The following is a 25,765-nucleotide window of genomic DNA, read 5'->3' as shown; positions in this document are numbered from 1 at the left end:
GAGAGATATATCGATAAGCAGTCAACACATGCGTATATAGGCCATTGGAAAAAGAAATGGGGGTGAACTTGTTTATACATATTTTCTTTCACGAGACTCTCTGGGGGTGTGGTGATGATGGAGGATATAAAAGCCGGGGGGGTAGAGAGAGCTGTATATTTATCGATCGTGACACGGAAATGTGCAATGGACATCCGGGCGGCCGATCTGCTCGGTATTAAAAGAGTCGATCCGCGATCCTGGTTGTCGTTCGCTTTTCTCTTGTTTGTGCTGGCGACAGCCAACGTTGGATTGTTTTTGAGCATCTTCTTTGCTGAACAAGACAGAGAGGCCGACATGGAGGAGCTGAGCTCAGTCTGCCTGTCTGTTCATTTACTTGTGTTGTCTTTGTTGTTCCAACTTCCTCCGGCTGTCGTGCGCTCGATTCAATAGGACAACACATTGGCGTACGTGTGCCAGATGGTCACCAAGGCTAGGGATCTTGAACGTCGATGAAAAGGTTGCCCAGTCAGCTCGTGCCATTTCTTCTCTTTTATTCCTGGACTCTCTGCACCCGGCCGGACGTCTACCCAAGGCTCTCAACATCTTCTCAAAGAGATCTATAAAACCGCTTCAACTGACTTTCAGCTTTTTGTATAGATCCATTTTACCTTTGTTGATCGATTCTCCAATCACCTTGAAGAGGTCAGTTGTAATTGAACTAGACAAACCTTTCGGCTCTATTGTTTTTGCACGGTTTTGCATCGCTGTTCAACTGGATGTGTAATCCGATTCACGTCAAGGAGATGATTTAAAAAGGGGGTAATGAAGAAGGAACTTGGATCAAATCTCGTTTACAACCTGGAACACTGGGTCAATAGCAGATGAGCTTCTTCTTTCTGGTCATCATAATGAGACAAACGTGCGACGACGTGGGTGGCGTGTATGGATGGATACAGTTTTCTTTTTCCGGCTGCTCTTCCGACCGTCGGATGTGATCCAGCCGACCTCGTCTCTCGGTCCCGTTGAGCTTGTTCATCCACTGGCAAAAGTTGCCCGGAACTCAAACTCGGCGTCACCGTCACTAACGAGATACCATACACACAACTTGGGCAGTTATATAGTACGGTGCTGCGGCCCCATAGAGAAGGGCGGATGGAAAAACTTTAAGCTCGTCGGTTTGCCGGTTTTCCATCCGGTGGATATATATGAAAGACTGGGTCGGTTAAGACTCCATATATATGCGGAACTCTATAATACAAAGAGGCTCACAGACGCGGAAGAATATAAAGGAACTGACTTTAGCGACCATCAGTCCTCTTCGAGTGCAAGCTCATGTGTAATGCATGCGCCCAGGGTCCGACAGCAGCAGAGGCTGCAGCCAGTCGAGCACTTTTTCCCTGGACCAAAAAAGAGATGGAGGAGCGCAGGAATATCAAATCGAATGTTGTGTATATATATTTTTATATATCATATATATACGTCTTTGCAGTTAAGTTGGACAGCGTGAAACGGAGGACAAGATGTGCAGAAAAGAAATTTGCATATTTTGTTGATGAAAGGGCTGGGAGAGACAAAATGTCTAGACATGTCAAGGTTTGATCCCCTCCGGTGGAATAGGCCCACGTGACGCTTTTATCAACCCACTCCCCCATTTAATTTCTTAACCTCTCTTCTCTTTGTTCTAGAAAAATGTGGCGAAAATTTTAGTCTTAGTCTAGTCATATTCGTGGTGCTGTACGGTCACGCTCATTTCGCTCAGGTTATTTCCATCTGCTGACTTGGGAAATATTGAAACTGAAAACTTTGAGTGTGATTATTGAACGTGTGGCGTTGATACAAATTCTCTCTTGTTAATTGTTTCGAGAGATGCAAACTGTGTGGCTTTTTTAAAACGCTATCGAGTTGCCGAAATTTTCGTCTTCGTTCCCGACAGAAGAAATGGCCCTTCAGGTTTATTGTATCGTCCATTTACTGACCGTCTGTACGAGCTGCAAGTTCGACGGACCTGAAAATCGGTTCATCTTTTGGTATGCAAATAAGGCGATCAACCAATAACGTCCGAGTTCAAATGTGAGTACCCCCCTTTATTCAGTGCTAGCCTTTTGAGTGTCCCATATATATTGGCTATTTTGTTGTGTCCAATAGCTTTCGTATTTGTTGTTCAGCAGTTCAAACAGACGAATAGTTTAGAGATTTTCATGTTCAATATCTCGAGCCTCGCAGCGATATGTAAATTCTCGACTCTCCAAAAACTCATTTGCAATTTCTCTCCTGTTTTTAATCGATTTTTTTCCCCACTAAAAAACGACTGTATTGAAATGTCGGGACAAGTAAAACTTGGTCGATCTCATTAACCCTAAGGAGCGACGATGAAGAACCCTTAAACATTTTTACATTCGGTTGTAAAACTCTCTCCTTTTTTATGCTGATGAATTTTTCTTTTCTTCTGGGAGGGAAATGTTTGTACAGACTGTGTTCTGTTCGTGTAACTCATCATCATCAGCCAACAATTTCCTAGGCAATGCGTGAGTTATGATGTCCTACATTTTCTGGTTCGTCGAAAGTTGATGGAGTAAGTCTCTCTCGCGCTCGTTAGAAACGCTTTTCTCCAACGGGAAATGTGAATGTTAAACAACAGCCAGCGATTTATTATTACCGGACTAAGTCAAGCAGTCGCAGATTCATATTATGCAGTCGTCGTTCAATTAGTGCGGCTCCCGAATGTCTCGTTATACCTCCTCCCCCCTTTAGTCTGTTGTTTTACATGAGGACAATCTGTTTTCCAGATTGAAGCGAAAAGAAGGCAGGGCGGACTAATTTGACAAAAGTTGCCCATAACACCGAGGCAAACACGCTGTCTGCTGTTGTTGTTGTTGTTGTTGTGTGTGGGCTTGGATCATCAATCGCATTTCTCATTTCACTTTTTGACCATCAAAGCTAATGAGAACACAGCTGATCTCGGTCGTGAGCTCTTTATGTCGACCGTGGTATTTGCCCGGCGGGCGGTGGGCTTTGATGCTGCTAATTTCACGCGCGCTCCCGTCAAAACACAGAAATGATGGATTCGAGCTGGCGGGGGGAAAAAAATGATGCGGGACGCCAAAGGAAACGAGTTCGCCGTAAGCTCTTGCACGGGCAAATACACACGCTGTGTGTATTTGTCAGCCATATTGGGAGATATCGCTAGTCCAGTTGGCTGTGGCCCGCTTTCACCCACCCAGAGGATGGCGTCTCATGGATACGCGATTAAAGTAGATCCAGTATCCCTGTATTACATATCCATCATAGTGGCTGCAAAATGTTGGGGTATTATTACTCAACGCCATGATGATGATGATGATGATGGCGGTGGCTGAACAACCGCTTTCGCTCCACCTTTCAGCTGCTCCGCTCGCATTTATAGGCTTCTCTATTATAAGATTGACGGGCAGCAGCAGCTTTGGGACGACGTGCAAAACTTGTATCTCTCTCTCTCTCGCTAATGCTCTCCTCCTGGCGTACAGCATTGGCCCTCCTAGCGAAGACTTAATCTGATCGGACAGTTGACGAGCGCCAGCTCAATATAACGACGGCCGTCTAGTGTATTGTGTTTGTTTTTGGCGGACGAGGAGCTCTCATTTCGTGACGTCAGAGCTGCATTACGTCCTGCAGAGATAATATCATCCTCGTTGGGAACTTGGGAGGATGAAGATAAATATTTTTATACTAGAAGGCAGTAGGGAGGTTATAGTAGTCCATCATTCCGATGGGACAGGCTCGTGTCACTTGACATAACAAGGTTCTGCAAGGGGAATATTCATCGTTATTTTCGTGTATTTATTTTGATCTTGTCTTCCGTTTCCTTTACGGATGTGAATCACTGGCGCTCGCTCTTTGTGCGAGTCCGTCCTCAAAGTCCCGAGATTAGCACTCGTTTCTCTCACCAACTACGGCCAAAAGAAAATTCCGGCTGCCAAAGAGTCGCTGTACAATTTTGTTTTCTTCTTCAGTCCAAGTTTTGGAAAAATCCGAGAAAAAGTCAAGTCGATCGATCGATTTTTATCGTTGTGTATATTTCTTATTTTGTCGTTCTTTTTTTTTCATTCCGGTTTCTCGAATATTTATTTGCCCACCGTCTAGACGAGATACCCGGAAAAATGAATTGAATGGAAGTAATGACTCGGTGAGGAAAAGAGGTGAATAACTCGTAACTCGCTTACGCTATTCGATGATTTATTTGATTTATTCTCCGAACTATGGTACTTTAATGAAGCTGGGAACTTTTGACCCCAACATTTGACCCCCCATAAATCGTCAAATGTCACGTTTCTTTTCTTCTTATTTCGCCATTCGAACTTTTGCCAGTCTCAACGGTGAGAGCCCAGAAGGAGGAGGAAAATATGCATTTCTTTTTCTGTTGTTGAAAAGGAAATTTAACCATGTATGGTTAGTGGGTGGTCTTGTTCTTTGTCTTCACCTCAAGTCTGCTGTGGGTTCCATCTCCCAACACGGTATTCAATATGCAAATTTGGGTAGCTAACGTTACCATAACAATAACCTGAGTCATGGGTCGTCACGTGACTTTCCATGTTCATTCAACCATTCCCTTTAAAGAAGCCGGAACCATTGTATGTGTGTGTGTGTGGTATCTATATACGCTACTATATACACCCATACGCAATTTTATGCATTTCTGTGTGTTTTTTATTGTCCCGTGTATTACGGCAAGATTTTTACGGAATTGCTCAAAGTAAAAAAAAAAAGGAAATGAAAGAAATCCCGACTTTTCCGGATTTATCCAAACGGCTTTATGTACGTGCGTTCGTACGTACACGCAGCAATGGTGAAATAGAAAGAAAAAAGAAAAACTGACTGGGCCCTTCGGTAGCGCCTCCATCAGTTTAGGACGTGAACTCTTTTGGGGGTGTTGTATTTATTTATTTTTTTCCTTGCTTCCTTTTTCGCTTCTTTATTTGTGGGACTGATACTAAAATGTACTCGCCGATAGAGTACAGTGCGTTGGTCCCGACACACACACACACACACATAAAAGCCTGTCGGTCGGGAAATTGTACTCGAGCGAGAGAGCGAAAGCGAATTACTGGAATTGTGGGAATATCATTCTAGTCGTTTCTCTTTCTCTGAACCATCTTTTCTCCCTTTATCCTTTTTCGCCGTATTTCCACCCCTAGACGTCGTGAAACTCCGGGTAACGTCACGTGTGAAGTGATGTGTGTCGCCCCCCTGAACCACGGAAAATACTCTATAAGGATATATATATAAGAAAAAGGGGTCCGGAGTCTGTAGAAAAGCGACAGACGGACGGTGAATTGAAGTGGAAACGAGTTATGTGTGTGAGAGAGGAGGAGGAGGAGGAGCGTCTATCTTCTATTCTTCTTCTTCTTCTCTCGCAATCTGTTTCCACCTAGCACTTTTCTCGATTCCAATCTTCTTCTTCCTTCTTCTTTATGTGAATCGGCCGGGAGTGTAATAGCTCCCTGGGTCTTGGAAAACTTTGTACAACTATTTGAGTTTGATATTACCACGACTGTCGACAGGGCGCCGGCAGCTCTAGTTGGAATTAATAGGTCTATTGAAAGACGATGGATGGAACAAGTCGAAGGAGGAAGTTTTTCCTAGCTAGCTGGATTTGGCTTGTCAATGGATCTTGGAAGACGACGACGGAAGGGGAAGAAAAAAGGAGAAGGCGGAAGGAGGAGGAGAAGGGTGTCTGGGAAATGGGCAAATCAATAAGTCTGCAATCAAGGTTGTTAGACGGCAGAATAGAATAATGATTGCTTTCAACACACACACGAGAGCTATGCGAAATGTTTATAGTCGGGGGGAGGTGGGCAATCAAGCGCAGAAATGGCTCTTCAAGTCGCCAAGTTTTCCATCACGGCTTGTGTTTACGTGTAATATAACTTTCAAGTGGGCGCCGTAAGTCTACTTTACACAAACACACGGGACAGTCTATACGAGTGTGGGCTATATACTTTTCTCGTTCTCTCTCTCCCCCGTGCGTTATCAGTTATCACCTTGCCCACCTACCGTGCGGGACTTCCTTGTTTGTGGTGTCAAAAGTGGGGGCCATATAACAGCTTCGTGTATGAAAAACATAGGGGGGGGGGGGGTTCAAGAAAGAGCTGCAAGGAGGTTCCCCGACGATTACATGGACGACGGTGATGTGGCAAAGTAGAAAATGGGGGTATTGATTTCCGTCTCCATTGTTGTATAACTTTGCGTCGTTCACACATGAGGAAGATTTCTAGGAAATGCAATAACCTCCCACCCGTGTCAACAAGAGTTCTACTCGTATATATTGATGAGAATTTTGGCGGCGGCGATGGTGGTAGATATGCCCAGTCGTATAATCCTCCTGATTGACAATTCTCACTCGGCTAGTTTTTTTTTATATGGCCCCCCCCGACATCTTTTTACCGAATTCCGTGACGTCGGGACAGGCCGACGCCACATTCCGTTGTCTTGTGTAGCCTTGTGATTGCCATCTCGCTTCGATGGACCTGAGGGAAGGGAAATTAAACCCAACGACGCGGGCTGATTTAAACACGTGTTTTTTCTTCTTCTTCCTTTTCGAAAGGGGATTTTTATGACTGGAAAATGTGGTGGCCAATGTAACTCTTGCTGCGTGTCTTATTTTTCCACATTTTCTCTGAGCGTCGGCTTTCTTTTGCAATTCTTCTTTTCAAGGATCTTTTTGCCTTGAATCTTATTGGATTCCTTCAACTGGATAGTTAAACACGTGTTCTCATAGTACAGGTAACATGAGGATATAACGGTAACAAGAGAATTATGCTTCGGGGTCGTTCACTAGTTGTTGTAGTTGCCAATTTTGCACCGAAAGATTTTTCCAATCTTTTTTCTTTTTTTTTATAAACTTGTGCCGCCGCCATCCTTGTCTATCCCACTGCGTCGAACGTGATCGCTCGTTAAATTGCTCGAATGAATACCGACCATGGCCGTTCCACCATCAATTTCCCTTTGCCCCCTTCCACCCATTTAACTCGTTGGCATTCTTCTCGACGCCTTATTTTTATTTTACTATTTAATTTTTTTCCCAAGTTTGATGGGCGATAGTATTACGTGATCTGACGGAGAGTGGGCAAAGTTCGGAGAGTCGCACAGAAAAAGGTTTCACTGTATTATCTAAGAGCCATTTGATTTATTTGCTCCGGGACTTGGAAGTCGCTATTCTCTAGCGACTCGCGACTCATTGCATTATTTAAAAAGCTTTCTTACTTTTCTGCTCTTTTTCCTCATTCATAGTGGATGCATTAATCCGCTATTTTTACTTCGTTTCCTCGGAGAAAAAATAAAATATGATGCGATGCCGTGCAACTACACGGGTAAAAGGGCAAACGATCGCGACGCTCTTGTGGGAAACGAGCGAAGTGGTTGCAGAGGGCTCTCTCTTTCTTCTATCCTGCTTGACTTTGAGAGTTTTTTCTCGACTAAATGATTGAAATCTCTTGAATGTCTCTTCAGAAATCAATTCCATATTTCTAGAGATTGCCGACGACGAAGATGACATATGTCAATGATAAATGATTATCCAGCCATTTCAAGAAGCCAGTTTTTCTTTTTCTGTGATGACAATCGACGTTGCGCCGGTTTAGTCGATGATGATGGTGTTTGGCCAGAAGAAGAATGACTTGAGACAGACCTTTTTGTAGTTGTGCCGAATCACATAAGCCCCACGGTTGTTGTAATCATCCATCGCTAACAGAGCGCATCGTTCTTGGTTGAAGCACGTCTTCATATTATACATCTAACGACGCCAAGCCCCGAAAACGATTGGCAAAGATGGGACCTCATTTGACACGGATTCTCCTCGCTCTTTGATTCGCATCGATGAGATGGCGTTGTCTAATACATCACATCTTTGGGAGTCCGTGTTATGTGATGCGAGCGACTAATTTCAAACTTGGAAAAGGCGCGCGCGCGCACATACACGCTCCGGAAGAAGTATTTTTGTTTGACGTTGTTGGGGGTGGGGGGGGGGCGCAGTCTTGAGGGTAAGAATATACTTTTGCCGACTCATTGATTTGTTAGCTACTCAAAATTCTGACTGACAACGTGATGGCTGTATCAGCAGCACTGAGGCGGCTCGGTGGGCGATGATGAATCTGCGTGGCGTGTTTGAACATGATGGAGCGATGAAATTTTTCTTGGCGAATAGTTGAATAAAAAAGAAAGGAAATTATTCACAACCAAAAAACAAGGAGAAGCTGACAGAATATGATTATTACAACTGAGCAAGTAGTAGTATGGAGCCGACTGGAAATTATTGATGGAGCTGTCCTCTTGCGAGTTGTACCGTCGACACCAAGTGCCTTGGTCGACCGACAGATGACTCGCGCACCAAGTCACGAATTTCCTTTTCCCGTTGGATGGAGGGGCTATCGGGATCGTGCGTGTCATGTCGGCACGGAAAGGGGGGAACGAGAGAGAGAGAGAGATAGAAATAAGGAAGAAAAGGGAGATCGAATGGTGCGCGCTCTACAGGTAAAGCTTCTCTGAACAGGACTCCCTCCTCCCCCCTTTTTGGCTGCTGCCACCACCATCTCCCCTGTGTGCGTAATAAGGGCAGGCTGTTCCGCTTTTCGTCTCATTCCATCGTGGGTCGTGCCGTGAGCCACACAACAGTTGTTGCTTTTGCTTTATATACATATACATCCCTCTTTCAATCGACTTTCTTGTGTTTGGTCTCGTTTGGCGTTTCTATCCGTGTTTACCAGTTTGTGTGACATTTTTTAAAACACTCGAGTGAAGCGGTGCGATCGTTTTTGTTGTTTCTTGTTTTAACGAAACGCCCGGATACTAGCGGAGAGAATAAGAAGTTCAGCTCATTTGAATGCATAAGGGAACAGTGAAATTTGCAGGACGTTAATGCGTTTTAGCGTTTGTTTGAAGTAATATTCACGCCCCGCTTTTGATTGCCGGATTACTTTTAAACGCTTTTGCAACAGGCTGATTGAGAGCCCAGACGATTGTTGAACTCACCGGTTGCAGGTTGTTATATAGTTTAGTTGGTTCGTTTTCGACATTCTTTTGTTTGAACTTGTCTGAGTCATCTGGCACGCGACAAATCTTGTAAGACCAGAATTTTATTTTTATTTTTTTTATTTTTACATCTTAATTTTGATTGGAATTTTTTTTTTCTGGTTTCAACTTTTGTACTCATTCGTCTGTCTGGCGTTTGAGTTTCATTCGTAGAAACTTGTACACTTTAGTTTAGTATCTATATTTTAAATAATAGAAGGAAATTCAGGTTGTTGGAGACGAAGGAGCGGGGCGACGAATTGAGACTCTCATTGGCATGCGGAACGTCGACCCAATCTCGTTGGAATTGAATAGTAGAATCGACTGCTGGAAGCATTGGAATCCAGTTTTTGCTTCAGCATTTATCTCTTTTCCCCCTCTCTATCTCTCTCCCGGCCATCTTCTTTTTCTCGGGTGGAAATCCATTTCATATTCCCCCCTCTTACGAGATATATATTACCGCGAATTCTCGTAGCCGATGGAAAAAAAAGGACTTGAACTTTTACATTTGCCGCCGCCGACGCGGGGCGGCGGCATGTTTTCCAAATTTGTTTGACAGCGGAACGTGTGGGTGCCCATGCTTTGTTACGTCAGCTCGCAGAAACAGGCATTGAAGAACAGCTCTAGCAATCGGATCGCGGATCGATCACGTTAACAAAATGGGAAGCCATGATGATGGAAGGGATTGATCAAGCCGGTCAATGTAGCGGATAATAATACTTTCATTTTTTGGGGTTGAACTAGGGGGAGCCCGATAGGATTTGACAAAGTACACCAGACAAGGACCAGGGAAGGAACTCTTATTTTTCTTTTACTTATTGCTTTTTCTCCTTCGCCCTCTCACCGGATGCGATAGTATTCCGGCTCGAATCTGATAACTTAAAAAAATCGATGCCGATATGAAGGAGAAGAGAACCGTCATCGGGATCGACGAGATCCACTAGAAGCCACTTGCAATGGTCGTTCTTTGTGGTGCCACTGGCAATCTTGAATGAAAAATCATGTACTCGACCATTAAACGTTCATTCTTGTCTCTCTTTCTCAAGCGCCTTTCTTTGACGTTGAAACATTTAGCTCCCTTTTATTCGCATTCAATTTAATAGATCGTTCACACATGCTTTTCTCCCCTACCCGATCGACTATAGATCTGCGACATAGTAAATTGAAGGATAGAGCCAGCGACAAGCAAGGGAGTGGATTATCTGCGCCACTTCTTCTTTTATCTATCTCTCATTCAGTTTTCCCTCCTTTTATTTCCTATAGTTTCCATCGAATCAAATCAGTTCTCCCGTCCGGAACAAATGCTTTCCTCTCTCTCTCCCCGTATATATAGTCACTGCAGCTCTCACTCTCTCTCTCTCTCTCGTTCTCTTTGTATTGCAGTGTGCATTACTTTGATTATTTGTACGTATAGTACATATTCTATTGCTCAACTATTTATTGGCTTATCCCCTCCCAACTTTATCCAATTTGCGCATTCTCCAAAGTGAACGGGGTTCCGTTGCTAGACTCTCTGTTCGGGACTACACACACCCGGCACACTCTGCGGGAGGAACTGGGAAAGTTCTCTCTCAATATCGGTGTGTGTGTGTGTGTGTGTTTTGTCGACATTTCGAGTGCATCTGTTCACTCGTTTCTCCCTCTCAAGTCCCTTTTATTTCGAGCCCATCAGGAGCAGCGCCCGCCGACGGCATCCGTTTCCTCGCAACCGGCGGGCGAAACTCGATCCTCAGTCACGACAGCTTTTGATCCAGTCCCGCGAGTTTTCAGACCCACACAGCACATGTCCAAAACTTTTGCCACCCACAGTCATTTTCTTCGTGTAGAATCAAAGACGATAGCGGCGGCGAATCTATTGACAGACGACAAATTAAATTCATTCCTGACGGGAAAACATCGACGTGTCGTATATTTACCGACACAGTAGGTACCTCGTTTCAGATTATTTGTTTTTTGTCTTATTGACTTTGTCTTCACTCACTGGCAGCTCCTTTTTAGAGCTGTCATTAAAAATGCCGGGAATATCTGAAAGGAAGAAAAAAATGGCCGTCTTATATTCGTTTTGTATGTATTCTAACCCTTTTTTTGTCTTGTTTTATCGACCGACGATGAGAGTTGTCACGCCGGGTGGGTTACGTCTAATGTATAGCCCGAGAGACAGGAGAGGTAGCAGTCGTCATCGATCCAAAGCAGTTTCCTTCCTTCCTTTTCGGGAACTTTCTTTCGTCAATAATAGGACGACGAATGTCTGAAATCCAGTCTCCAATCTCTTCTTCTCCTTCCGAGATTCCTCCTTTAATCTTCTCTTGTCCCTTTGCAAACCCGGTCCATATTATATTTTCATTTACTTTGCATTCTTCTTGGGTTTTTTTAAGAGATGCTCTAAAAGTTTAGTTTGCTTTCTTCTTTCCCTATTTCTTCCGATTTTTAACGGACGCTCTTTTTTTTTGGCTCACGGAATACGATGGAAAGAGAGAGACGAGGGATTATAAGGTTTTTTTCACGGTCTACAAAACTGTCGACTGACAGGCTACGGAATTAGTCGACCGTGGACGACAGCAACAGATATTTATTTTTATTTTTTTTATTTTTCACTGGACAAGCGAGAAAGAGAGCGACTGTAGTTGTTGGTTTATATTTTTCTGGTGGGAAAAAGTGGCTGTCGTGAGCGAGAAGACGGCATTCCAATTTCTTGTCATCAACCGTTGACTTGGCTATTTACCCCGCTGAGTGTGGGTGTATGTACAAATGCACGACAGCACCATCGACTCGTTATTATTCCATCAGCTTAAAATAGTTTGTTGTCTTGCGTCGTCGTTTATTTTCAGGATTGTCTCGGGTATCGACTAAAATACAAAAAAGTGCGAGAAAGAGAAAAAAGGATCGTTAAAGGGACGGTAACAACAAGAGTTAGTCGTTGAGATAGAAGAAGGAAAAGTTTGAATCTGAGCTGCCGCTGGGCCCACCCAAGGAAAACAAACGACGAGTAAGCCTTGGGGACAAGTGTTGCAGGGCACACAGACCAAGAAAGCTTTTAAATGTTGCGTCCTAAATGATGCGCGTGCGCGCTCTCAGTCGATACTCGAGTCCAAACTGCGAGGGAGGAGTAGGGAATTTTATTTGATTGTTCCCGGCCCCGGTTAATCTTTTAACTTCATCTTTCATGCCCTCCACCCAACTTTATCCCATCGTCAATGAGAGTCTCTCGCAACAAATAATCGATTCCCCGCTCCTTCAGACAAATACCCTGAAACTGAATTGGAACACGATTCCAATCGCGACTCATGTATTGTTGAACGGATGTTGTATTGTTGCGTCAATCAAAAGGAGGAGGAGGCGGCCGACGGGAGTAGACGCACACGTATACCATTGAAAAAAGGAAAAATCAAGGGGCGGTTGGCGCAATGGAGACGAGCACCCCAAAATCCAGTCCTGTCCGGCACCAGCTGGTTCTGCCGTTGAGCCGAATTGTTGTCGAGTCGGCCGAGCGCAGCGAAACTACGACGTCGTCGTCGTCATCGATGGACATGATGATGCAACTTTCGACGTCGGAGATGTCTTCGTCGTCGAGCTTGGCTTCGACTTTGATAACGCCCATCCGACAACAACAGCAACAACTTCACCACCACCTGTCGCGCCACAACTGTCTCTCGCCCAGCAATTCTCAGTCGACGCTCCAACTGGAATTGCTGAGCCCGTCGTCGACGACGTCGTCAATCACCCAACATTCGACCGCTTTCCAAGCGCAGCAACAGCAACAATCGGAGATGAGTTTCACGTCGGCCTTCACGTCGACGTTGCGCCACCGGCGTGGGAAGACGCTCATTTTGCCCAAATTGAAAATCCCGCGCTCTTCGAAAGCCGACGGCGGAGCAGCAGCCGCTGCCGCCGATGAGGCTGAAAATTACCGCGAGGTGCAGAGCTCGTCGATTCATAGCTGGCGCCACAACGAGAATTTGACGTCGACCCACTTTCGACGCAGCGTGTCGTCGTCGACGTTCACCGAGAGCGCCGCTTGGTACAGCACGCGCCACTCGTCCACGTCCAACATGTCGGAAATGATCAGCGGATCAACTTCGTGAGTAGAAATAAAAATCTCCCAAAAATAAATTCAACCCTACACGCGTAAAACTTGACGGGCTATGGTCTAGCGCGGGTATCATCGCTCAAAATCCGCTGACCAACATTTCGTGTGTTGCTCCACTCCTTCCAATCAGCCCATCCATCCATCCATCCGATCCAAAATCCATCATTTTTTTCCCCTCTCCTTCCATCATTTCTTTTGGTTGTCTTCAAATATTTGTTGGGTCGTGCGACGGCCTAACAAAATTGTAGAAGCGCTCTGTTTTGTTATCGTGAATTGGTTGACGTTACGTATCGATCAATGGTCCCAATATCCAACCTTCAATCAGTTTGAATGATGAAATCCACGTTCAATCGAGTCGATCGATTCACCACAGGGCCAACAGCAGCGATCCAAATACAAACAGAATAACGAAAATTCCCCACAACGTATTGTGTGGGAGATGACTATCGATTAATTCAAGACATTTCCTATTTCCCTTTATTTTTTTTTCCCAGCATTGTTCTGTCGTTGAATCATTGATTGTGTATTTCCAGTGTGTCGTGGCAACTTAATTCCCCACACAACAAAAGTCTGTAACTACGCACAATTTTTCCCCTCAAGATTATTCGTCAAGATTGTGTTGCTATTCTTGAAATCGTCTGTCGCTTGTTGTTGGCTTATCGCTGACTCGCATCTGTGAGATGGTGGAATCAAGCGATTCAAAATGGGTCTCGGTTGTTGAGGAAAGGTACAATATGCAGCATTGATATAGGACGACACGGGTGACGGGCGCTTTTTTTGGATTGAACAAGCAATAGCCCAGCTTCGCAACTGTCATCCGGTTGCCACATTTTTATTGTCGACGTGAAACGAGCCTTATTGGTGTTTTTTCCCCTTTGCCCGAAGGTCAGTTTGAGTCACGAGACGATGAAACGACGGGACTAACTGGCGACTAGGGGGGGGACACAACGAAATAAAAAATGTCGACATTTCAAATGGCAGAGAGATCCGGACGGAGCTGCTGGAAAGCCACCTCTAGCCAGTCTTTTTTTTTAAGTCGCTGCAGGGAAAATAAAATAACCTAATTTTGTTTTATTATTATTTTGTGGAAAAATTGGCCACAGATTGTGCGTGTCCATTTTTTATGCTCCTAAATTATTTATTCGTTTTATAGATGACGAAACAAAAGAAAAATGACCATGGCCATAAAGAAATCGAATAAAGTTGGTGAACATTGTAGTCGACATCTTTTTTTTTTTGTAGGGCGAGTTTGAATGAGGCATTCCTTTTTTGAAAATGTGTTTTTGTTTTTTTTTTGGTTTTTGTGGGTCGCGGACGTTAATTCATTTTGGTTGTGACCTTACAAGGAAGATGAGCTCCTCCTTTCTATATTCGTCTTGGTCATAATAGTGATGATAATAATTTTATAAATCGAAAAGAAAGTCGATTTTTGTTGGTATTTTAAGCGAAAGGTGCTGTTGTAAAAACCGTTGATGCAGTCGCTGACCCTTTTTTCCGACTCATTTTCGCCTGCCTGCCTCCTATCCGTATCGTTGCATAACCAAATGCAAGAAAAAAGTTCCTTTCCGTCTTATTGTCCAAATCAAGACTTGGAGACTCCCGAGAAAGGCTTCTATTGATTTGTTTTTGTTTGGAGTAGAGAGAAGGAGAAGGGGGCTCCTTGATTTATGTGTTGTGTGCAGTGAATCCTAAATAAGAAAGGGAGACGGACCTGTGATCCTTTGGCTCATTCGCCTCCAAACAGAACGAATAATAAAAGTCAGACAAAGTTTTTCCCTTTTCTCTCTTTCTCTCTGCTCTCCTCCCATTTTCATCCACTCTTCGTTCCATCTGTCGATTACGTTTCTCTCTTTCTCCTTTTGGCGTAAACAAACCCCTCACCTAAAGAAGAAAACAACAAGGAGTCATCGATATATTGGATATAGAAGTGTTTCTCTTTTTACCTTTCTTTTTCTATATCCCGAGTTTTAATTTGTCCTCGATATTTCTTTTGAGTCGTTTCTCCCATCTGGCTCCTCATCTTTGAAGCTGCGAAAGATTTTTTTTCCCCTTCAATCTCATGTCCAAATGCTAAATGGGGAAAAAACTGTTTTGTTCCGTGTTTGTTGTAGCTTAGACTACAATCGCACATGTGTGAGTCGTCGGCCCGTATCTGCAAGATGAATTGCATCGCGTCACGAGCTCTGTCGGCCCGGAAAGCTCTTTCGTCTCTTTCACTCTCGCGTTATATTCTGCCAGGCTCTATTGTTAGTTGTTCTGTTGTTGTTTTCTGAATACTTGTCTTTCCTATTTGGACTTGTTATAGTAGGCGGCCAACAAGGCCCAAAGGCAAGCTCAAAGAAGAAGAAGAAGAAGAATACGACGAGAGGTTCACGTCTAATACCGAAGAGTGGCGGATGTCAAAACAACTAACTCTCTCTGCCTAGTATGTGCAAGAGTGACGGCTCGTTTCTGCTGACTCTTGTCGCAGTTTAAGTTTGCCCGTTTGAGCCCCGTCCTTGAGAGTCGAAAGCCGAATATGTTTCCATCCAACATTTTTCCCCTTTTCGCGCTTTGCTCGTGCGTCACGGCGAGTCTGTTCGTGAGCCTTTTAAAGCCCTCCCTCTACTCTTTGATGCTATTACCTGGTAATTAAGAAAGGGCCGCCCTATCTGCGAGGGTGATGATGAAAGTTTAATGAAACTTGATCGCCTTAACGCTGCACGGCCCTCGCTCCCGATGATATATACCTCTCTTAGTATCTACCTAGCCTATCCAATTAAGCAGCCTGCAATGACCCTCCCGAATAGCGTTTCTATTAACGTATTGCATTATCCATAGATACGCGTACTGTATCTATTATTAATAAATGGAGAAAAAGGTACAATACTCTTGTCTAAGGACTAGTGATTATTGTTCTGCGCTGTTGACTTTGGCGATGAGACACGCTCGCGTTTCGCCATACATATCGGATTTCAACTCACGGACTTCTTGTTATTATTGATCTCTTTGTCGCCAGCCAAGTTGCGTTCGATTTAATGGTCGTCTTTCCCGGAAGGAGAAAAAAAAAAGCATTCATATTTTCTTTTGTTTGCAATCCGACAAATCCAAAAAGTCTCAGATAAATTTTGTTGTTGCAATAATAATTGCCGTTTTCTGTGATTTCATTTGGCTTACTTTTACATCATCGCTTTCTCGTGTACAAACAGATACGCAGTTAATCTTACTTTTCCGGTAATGATTAAGTTCTTGGGCTCTTTTCAAATCCCCGTAGAAAACGAATTACAGAAATTCATTACCATCGTACCAAACGACCGGAAACTTTTCAATTAACTCGATGAGAGTCTTGTTAATGTAATTGCTTTGCTGTAATTTTTTTTTTTCCTTGGGTTCTTTTTCGATGCTGCCAGAAATGTATCGGTTGACCTTTTAGGGGCTTTTTTGGCACTCTGTTGATTCGTCGATTGTATATTTCCCTCACCTTCCGCTAAGATGGATGACATCATGCGTGAATGGGTTTTTATGACGAACCTGTCGCCCCGAAAATAAAAAAAATAAAATGAATTACAACTGGGAAGGAGGAAGAAAAAAAACACACGCCCTATTTTATGAATTTGAGAGATTCAAATGATGCCTATCAAGGTGTAGATTGCATATATATATAAAGCACAACGGTAGACCAAGCGCACGTGTATAGTTTTTTTTTCTTCGTTTGATTATTTGGTTGAGCAGTTTCCTTGCCTTATATAGGCAGATGCCAAGTAACAAGCCTTTGTTTTTTTTTGCCTTTACATGACAAGATTCATATAAATCTTCTCACATTTTTCTTTGTGTTGTTTTTGGGATTGTTTGTCTTAGTTATATCTCTCTCGGTTGATCTGACTCCCATCTCTTTATCAAGTATGTGCATCTGCAAGTTTTTCTTGAAGCTTAGCTTGCGAGCTGCTTTTCTCTAATCTCTTTCGAACTTCCTTCTTTAGCAGGAAAGGTTCTTATGGGATTTATTGACTACCCTTTTTGTTTTTGTTTCTTTTTTCGCGTTTATTTTCGTGCTCTCATGACACAAATCACCTGTTGGACGTCGTAGAAGGCGATGCTTCAAGGTGGCCTCAGATTGAATCATACGGGAAATACGGCACTCGCAATCGTAATGACTGGTGTCAACTTGTTGACGTCACGTCCGTGTTTAAAATGTCGTTGCGTGCACGCAAACTTTCCCGCGCATATTTTTCCAACTTTTTTTTTTTTTTTTGTACTATTATTATTCTTTTTTTCGTTTTCTTGTTTGTCTTGTTTGTGGTACCGGCGCGGGGGCCTGGATGACGTCGTCTTTTGTGTGTGTGTGTGTGTGCAGTTCTAACGAGATAAAAGTAATGGCTCCGTCTCTCTCCAGACTGAATACCGTATGAGGAGCTATTGGCCGAACGAAGAATGGCCCTTTCCTTTTGCTTTTTTCGTCCTGTCGTCAATAGAAAGAATGTACAGAACAGACCGGTATGGCTCATATTCGTCCGACTGGATGAATCATCTGGTTTGACCATGTTAAGGGGGGGAAGGTGCGGCTGTCGTGGACGTTCATGACAATCAACTTTTTTATTCCCCCACAGGATATTTTTTTTTTTCGCTTTTGCTTCCCATCAACAAGACCCTATAATTATACCTTTTTTTCTCTTCTACGTGTGTATGCTCTCGACTGACTCATCATCATTGGCTGATGGACTTCCTCGCCTTCTCCCGTTCGCCTCCCGAGTCCATTTTCTACATAATCCTCCGCCCATCGCAGCTGACGTTTTCGTCGTCTTCAGCTTTGATCGATCGAGCGCTAGATTGCATGTTTCATCCCCTTTTTTCTTTTTTTGTTTTTTTTTTTCTTAAACAGTATCCAGTTTTCTTCTTCTTCTTTTTCTCGGGAGCGGATTTGGAGGGTGAGCAAGTCCATTCATCCGGATGTTTAGCGATGATGATGATGATTGTGATGAAATTACCGGTTCTTTACGGATTCGGATTGGTTGATTCTCTTTATCACGCGTCTCATTCGTGATTCGCGGTGGTGGATAAATGTCTTCAGGAATAGAAAGAGAGAAAGAGACAAAATGGGAAGAAGAAGAAGAAGATGAAGAAAGAGAAGCGGAACGGCAGTGAATAAAAGGAAGGCGGAGGCGGCGTAGCTCAGACGATGGCAGTGATGCGTGTTCACTGGCTCTAATGAAGCAGGTAATGGCGCACATGGTTGTTGGCAGACCAAAAGATTGACCCCACCCACGCGATCTGTTTTGCTCCGATGCTTTGAGTTCTCTTGTTGCCCCAATCTGCTGTGCACCTGATATGGCTGGCTCACCTTTTGCCACGCACAAATACGGAGTAACGCGTTGGATTGGATTAGCTAACGTCAATTTTATGGGCAGGTGATTACAAGTGTTACCGTTGGAGGTTACCCTGAGCCGTGAGTAACTCTGTAGACGACTCACGCGGGAACACACGCCGCTCTGTCTAGCGGTGGAAATGTGTACCCATTGCAAGCGATGGACTCACGAACGATCTCTAGCGGTAGAACGGAACACGCGGTGATGGCTCGTTCAGCTGCTCCCTCTTTGAATTGAGGTGTAATATGTTTGTCTCTTCTCTATAAGGTCCGTCCCGCTAGCGGACGGCTAAATCTCCGCTGCACGAAATTCTTTTTTCTTCTCCTTTTGTTCTCATCTTCTTTTTTATTGTTTCTATTTCACGCTCTGAAACGGCCTTAAACTCGTAAGCCAGCATCTACCCACACGCGTACCCAAAAATATACACCCGACTCGAATGGATGGAGAGTTATAAAAGACTTTTGACATTTAGAGTAGTAGCATTTCTTCTTATTTTTATATCTTTTTTGAAAATATTCATTTCCATATGATAAATGAAAAGCCTTTTCTCTCGGTTCCAATTCGGTTTCAGTTTTTTTTTCCACCGCAAAAATTAAAAATAAATCAAATTCTGACGACCCAACGAAATTAGCAACCGAGCTCCGAGCTCCGTGAAGTTTGTCCCTCGTTTCTTTTGCATAGTTTGTTCTGTGTGTGTGTGAGTGGCTTTTCAACATTTCTGCATTCAAGCTTGTTGGAGCGTGAGTCATTTGTCCCTGTCTTGTACTACATGTTGTACACTGTTGTTACCCCTGGTGCACTGGTGCCTGATGCTTTTGATGGATTCGGTCAGATAGGATTCGATTGATCTAAAGTTACACGTTTGAAGGTAGCTTGCAGGTACTCTGTTGTTTCATGGCTCAGCGTACTGGAATTCCAAAGGATATCACATTGCAAAAAGATAAGAAACAGTAGTTTTCTCTTTACTTGATTGATTCTCCTTTCGTTTCTCGACTGGATGTTGAATTAACTCTGCGAACTCCTCCGGTCACGTTTTGATGTTGTCAGGGATATCAGAAAAAGGAAAAATAAACTGAAGAAGCTGAAAATGGCGCGACATGATGATGGAACGAAACCTGCAAAACTGACAACTTCACCATTAACAAGATAAATAAAAAACAATGTTAGCACAAACAAACAGCAAAACAAGTAAACAAACGGCCTGACGGGCGAATCAGAAAAGTGGGTTATAACGCTCTTGACTTTAATTCGGTTCCGGGATGGGTCGATTTTCAGCGGAGCAATTTTTCTTTTTTTTTTCTTTTCCCAATCAACTGTATTTGTTTTTTGTTGTTGTTGTTTTTATTATTTCTTCCTTCTCGGCTTCCAGCATTTGCCCGTAGGAAAGGATGTTGCGTTTGCGTGTTTGGTTGTTGTAGCTTGGTGCGCAATGTTTGGTAACGGGAACTCTCGATTCCAAAGCGAGTCAAGGATGATGCTTCAGAAAATAATTTCAGTTGTTGTTGCATCCAATTAAATAACAAGTTTTGTAAAAGAAAATGCAAAGGTGGAAGAAGACGAGAGAAAGTTGACGCCAGGGCGCACTTGCTCGATGCGGCCATTCCGTCACGACTTTTTTTTTTTTCTTTTTTTATTTCTTGCTCGAATTCTCTCCCCCTGTAGTTTGCAAAAGAGAATAAAAAGGAAGAAGAAGAGAGAAAAAAGCTTAAAAGATCTGGAAAGGGAAGAATCCCGAGAGAGAGGAGAGACGGCTTCGTGTGAGACGGGCCTGCGTTTCTATAATTGACCGTCGACGCAATAACGAGAGGGAAACGTGAGAGAGACACGGGACACATTCCTTGACCAATTCTCAGAGAAAACAACCGAAATATACGCAGCAAACGGCGGCGGCGGCGGTGGCGGGCTGCTGTTTGCTTTTCTTTCTTTTTTCTCTTCAAACATCGTTTATTAAAACGTCCTCTTCCCCCCCCATCTTACCAAAAAGGCCCTCTCTCTCTCTCTCTCTGTCGAACATCCAAAAGGTTTTTACTACCTATGCGAGAGTTGTGATGTTGCGTGTTGAATCCATTACGACTTTCATTTCGCCTCTTCTTGTTGTTTGGTCGGGGGGCTCCTCTTTGGCTTGGCCGGGTTTTTCGTTCGTTCTTGAAAACACAGCCTGGCACAGTAGGCGCGCGCGCTATTTCAGCCTTTCAACTCCCGCCGTCGTATCCATTTCATGTGTGTTTTCTCTCTTTCTCCCGAATTTATTTGGAAAATGGTCTTGGCTTTGAGGCTTGTATGCTGTCTGTCGCTTATGCATTCAAAAGTCATCAAGTAATAGGACGCTGTACAGAAGCTGCTATATGACGGAGATAAATAAAAAAAGGAGACAATGTGACGCAGTGTTCTTCTTCTTCTTCTGCTGATGTTTTTCAAATACCTCCTGGGAGATGCCACAGAGTTGTGCCTTCCATTAGGTGATCGTCAATCTTTCTGTATCCAATTTTCTTCTATTCCTCTAGCTCCGACTTGTGTGCTCTTTTGGAGAAAGGATCTTGTTGTCGACCATAAACATGAATCAATTCATGAATCCTCTTATTTCATAGATCCCCGCATGGGAAAAAGGCGAACTCACTTGCACAACACACATTTTATGGGCGTAGGGAGATTTTCTTTTGCCCAATTCTCTCGTGTGTCGTCGTCATCGTTTCGAAAAGTCTTTTAATTTGGCCCCAAAAAACCCCGCCCGAATGATATCTCTAATGAATTTCCCTCGAAATCATTAAAAAGGCGAAGGGTGTGTACACTGTCGCACAATTATCGACCGTTGAAACATGTTGCTCCGAGTGATATCACTGATCAATCAGCTATGCGACGACATGTCCTATCGATGGGATGGTATCGCTTTTTATTTGACAACGACGTGTATGTGTCCCGTGTGTCTCTTTGATGTACAATGACAGACTGTCTGTTCTAACGAGAAGATAACAAGGTAATGGATAGATAGCGCAGGACAAAGCCCATATACAGCGATTTTTGGTTTTTTTCCCGTGGGGTTGATGTGTGTGTGTCGCAATATAAGCGAGGAGAATTGGTGACGGAACGAAAAGGCAAAGAAACGTAACGAATATAAATATATAAAATAAATAAAACAACAAACGAAACCCACCGCTTGCTGTGACCTCCGTTGACAAATAGAGAGAAGGAGAGGAGAGACAAGTCACACACACGAAAACCGGTGAGATAGGGCGAAGAGAGAAAGAATTCATTTTGTATGCGCGCGCTCGGTTGACCCGCTGAATTCAAAAAAATAAAATAAAATAAAACAATAGAAGAAGAAGAAGACAACAACAACGACGACGAATTTTTTTTTCTTTGGAAGAAGAACCAACAAGGCGACACGACCATCAGCGGAGCGCACACACGAGGGGGGGACTAAAACTGGACGGCCGGGTTTGTTGTGTGTGTCAAAGACGAAGGATAAGGTTTTGCACGGCAGCTCTAGAATGAAATTCTCAAAGGGAAAGAAGGGAAAAATTTTTCTTGTTTTCCTCCGTCGGTATAATGCGGTGTCCAGGGAATATCTTTTGTTTGTTTTTTGAATGCTCAGCTCTGCCTCATTTCTCATTCCTCTTTGACACCATTTCGGCTCGCTCCGTTCAACTTTAATTGTCTTGGACGCCACTAGCGTCACCTTCTCGACGGAGATGATGGAGAGACGGAACCATTTTAGCATCTTCTCTGTATTATTCTGTAGGGGGGAAAAAGGAAAGGAGCAGTCAACGGGTTCAAAGAGTAAAACAAGGGGGAATAGAATACACAATACTACACGTGAGACTCCCTATACGTGTGTTGTCTCCTCCTACCGCCAGCCACTCCTCTCTACAAAGAGAGACCGAATAAGCAAATTTGATTTATTTATTTACAGAGTTATTTCTAAATCGAGTAGGGCAGTTGTGTGAAGCCATTATTCAGAGTCCAAACGTTTCCCCCCCCCCCACCTTCCTGAAATAGTCTTGTTTTTATCACTTTTTTTTTTTACTCTCTTTGTGATTATGTTGTGTACGTTTCTTTTGGGCGAAACAAAAACTGAATGGGCATTGGCGTTCCGCCGTTATTGTCTTTGCGTGTGTGAGCTGTGGTTCCTTGCGTGTCTGTCTCTTATGTGTGGTTGGTTGGTTTGGGTTTCGGTCGGATCGTCGGTTGGCTGCTGCCTCCCCGCGTGTTGGTGCGTATATAAAAGAAGTCCGAGCTCGTTTGAAAAACTCCACACCAGTCGATCCGGTCCGGTCGTCAGAGAGCGACGTCCTCCCAGCATCGTCCCGTCCCGTCCCATCCCGTCCCACTGTGAATAGTTGTGTGAAAATTGAGACTCTGCGGTTTAATAATCGAATCTGACAGCCCTCCTCAAATAAAAAGATAGCGTTTCCAGTTTTGTTTCTTTTCTTCACCCACCGAGTTTCATCCACAAAGAGGCAAAAAGAAAAGAACATGGGTGGTGGTGCCGTGACGCTTGTCTCGTCATTTCAGTTTCAAAAGTGTCGACAATCAGCACTTACTGGGTGATCCGGGTTCGTGACATTCCTTTGTCGCCTTTTTTTGTAAATATGCAACTCTGAATAAGTCGGCGAAAGCAAATAAAAAAATAGATAGCGGAAACGTTCATTCCTGCTGTTTTTCGTATCGTCGCGCGTGACGAAAGGGCGCGGCTGTTCGGGAAAAGAAGGAAAAAAAAAAGACGAGAGATTGTCAGGAATTCCCGCTCTCAGGTGTGTAAGTGTGTCGCCAACGATATGTGAACCGCTCTAAAATTAAACCGATATCAAGCTCGTCATAAAAGCAAGAAAACCCAAAGTGTAAAGCACCGACGATGTTTGTGTTATTACGTGAGGTTTGTCTCATCTTGAGCCCATTATCAGATCTATAAAACACAATTACCTTTGTCTGACAAAGGTTACTTAATTCACCGTCAGGCAGTTGGAAAGTTGTGCGTTATTGTCTATCTCTCTGAAATCGTGATCCGCCACAGAACCGGGCGATTAACGCAGATCAACATTTTTGTGCTTTGCGGTTTTGTGTTTTTAAATAACCGAAATTCCAAATGGAAACGGAGCAGCGCAAGCGAAAAGTGACGGTGATTCACCATTCGATGATGTTGGCTAGCAACAAAGGCCCTGGGCGACGGTACAGCGCTCCCAGTAAGATGCGACTCGGCGCCCAGCGTTTTAACAGGTAAAAACAAAATCAAAAAACCAAAAAAAGAACGAATCAAAATCCAAACAAAACAATCGCGGTTAAGTTATCACAGACGGCCAGACGGCCAGACAAGACAATGGGCGCCGCGTAGAACGGGGAGCTGCGAGTCGAGTTGAGCATTGTCATCGTCGTGAGTCGGTCAAAGAAGAAGAAGAAGAAAACAAAACCAAACACAATAATGCGTAGAAGTGCCCTGGAGAGAAGGTGAATTGACTGCAGATGATGGATGGCATATTGTTGACAAAAGTCCCCCCCGTCTCTGTTGATTCCGTCTAATTTGGTATCGTGCGCTTAATCTGCCGAGTAGATTTTGAATAATCACTGTGGAGATGTCGTGATTGATGTCATTAGGAACGAGATTGATGGCAGACCCGTTTTCCTACTCGTCTCTATTAAATGTCAACTGCAGCTGACTAGTAGGCAAATAAGACTGTGCTTGCAAGACAAAGAGAGTTCATTAGCGCAGCTGGAGCTAAATTAACTGAATTAGTCTGCTCGGGAGTTGTGCGCTTGCTCGTCTGATTTAATGGATAATGAAGTCATGCTCGTCGTGCTCTCACTTTCTCATCTCTCTCTCTCTTGATGAAGAAAGACGAGTCGCTGATATTGTCGTCATCCGTCATGAGGCTTCACTCGAGCTTCTTTTTTTTCTTTTTCTTCTCCTGTCCAACTTGTTATTATTCAACCAATCGTTGGAGCCGTTAATGCTTGGACGGGCGCTCCATCTATCTCTATAATTCAAGCTCTAAAGAGAAGACTCTTCTTCTTCCGAGACTATCGTGACATTCCGATAGAGGATGGAATAAGGACGTCCTTGATAATATCGTCATCAGCAGAGCGGGTGGCTGCAAAAGGCAGACAGTTGGAGCTATAGATGGAATCTCTTTTTCGTTGCTGTCTGTGTGTGTGTGGCATTCTTCCGTTATTAGATGCAGACGGTACACAGCATTCCTCGATAATTCCTGACGTGACTTCACGGGTCTGTTTTTTTTCATCTCTCTTCTGCGCTTCATCCTTTTTTTACTCACATTCGTTCTTCTCCTATTCCGAGTTGGATGGCTCCCGCCAGGTGTACAACTGTACACACACCAGGCACTTTATTCTTCTTCTTCTTCTGTATGTGTCAGTCCATCTTCTTCTTCTTCTTTTTTTTTGTCTCTCTCTCTCTTCCATCTCTTCGTTTGCTCATTCCTTTCTTTTATGTTTGTCTGTGACGTGCGGCGTTATATACAACAGTTGCGTGAGGCCATGTCTACTGCACACACACACACATGGAGGATGATAGCTTTGGCCCAACTCTCCTTTCTCTCTTTTGGTTTTCCAAATGAAATTCCAACAACAACAACAACAACAACAGCCCCATTATCCTTCGTATATGTACTACACGTCTATTGAGCCGAAATCCGATGCCGCTTTGCCGCCTCCTCCTAGCGATGCCTATGTCTAAAGCCGCCACCGAGCAACAACACAGCAGCCACTCCATCATTATCTGATTTCAATCATCCTGGCCCTTTTTTATTTTTTTGTTATTTTGCGGCTGTGGTTGTGCCTGATCCGTCCAATCCGTCTAGCCCATCACATGTCCGTCCGCTCTTCCCGTTTGGCTCTCGATCTCATCCCGGGTGCCGGGCCCCTTGTCTGTTGATATGTCGGGATGTTAGAACCCTGACGTTATTTTCCCAACCAAAAAATGCTGGGCGACCGCCCACAGATATTCTTGAATCCCAAATCGACGAGCGAACGCTGCACTTTTTTCTTCTTTCCTTTGTAATCGCCACGTTTTGTCGGTAAATGAATTTACAGCGATTCCATCATCGGCACAATCACACGCTCGCTCAATATTTATGAGCCGAAAGCCGTGCACAGCGCTTTCGTTATTATTATATAGTGTTCCATCTTTTTTTTTGTTCCCGCAGCCGTTCGACTTTATATATTTTTTTTTCGGGAGAAACGAAAAAAGAATGGTGAGGGGCTTTTGTGTATCGCAGCGGATGATGATGAAGATGATGATGATGATGGAGAGAGAATGCGAACTCTGTGCGGCTGAGCAGCAGCGTCGGGGCAGCAACAACAA

General features: G+C 43.9%; 1 protein-coding gene across 15 annotated transcripts in view; it reads left to right on the top strand.

Moving 5' to 3' along the window:
- LOC124195986 (cAMP-specific 3',5'-cyclic phosphodiesterase, isoforms N/G-like) overlaps positions 1–25,765 on the top strand; it is a 99,198-nt gene that overhangs the window by 27,275 nt on the left and 46,158 nt on the right. For 2 of the 15 annotated variants that reach the window (XM_046590717.1, XM_046590712.1), the window contains exons 1-2: positions 8,581–9,075; positions 12,352–13,102. The exons of 6 other annotated variants lie outside the window; for them this stretch is intronic. In XM_046590717.1, coding sequence (XP_046446673.1) covers positions 12,429–13,102 — 674 coding nt within the window. In that variant the 5' untranslated portion in view covers positions 8,581–9,075; positions 12,352–12,428. Of the gene's footprint in view, positions 1–1,699; positions 2,053–8,580; positions 9,076–12,351; positions 13,103–22,631; positions 23,668–25,765 lie in introns of those variants that run through there. 7 more of the 15 variants (XM_046590716.1, XM_046590713.1, XM_046590715.1 and 4 more) reach the window with 6 other exon arrangements.

Source organism: Daphnia pulex, chromosome 6 (genome assembly GCF_021134715.1).
Source record: "Daphnia pulex isolate KAP4 chromosome 6, ASM2113471v1".
NCBI lineage: Eukaryota > Metazoa > Arthropoda > Branchiopoda > Diplostraca > Daphniidae > Daphnia > Daphnia pulex.
The sequence above is the reverse complement of the archived record's forward strand: the minus strand, read 5'-3'. Positions and strand labels throughout refer to the sequence as shown.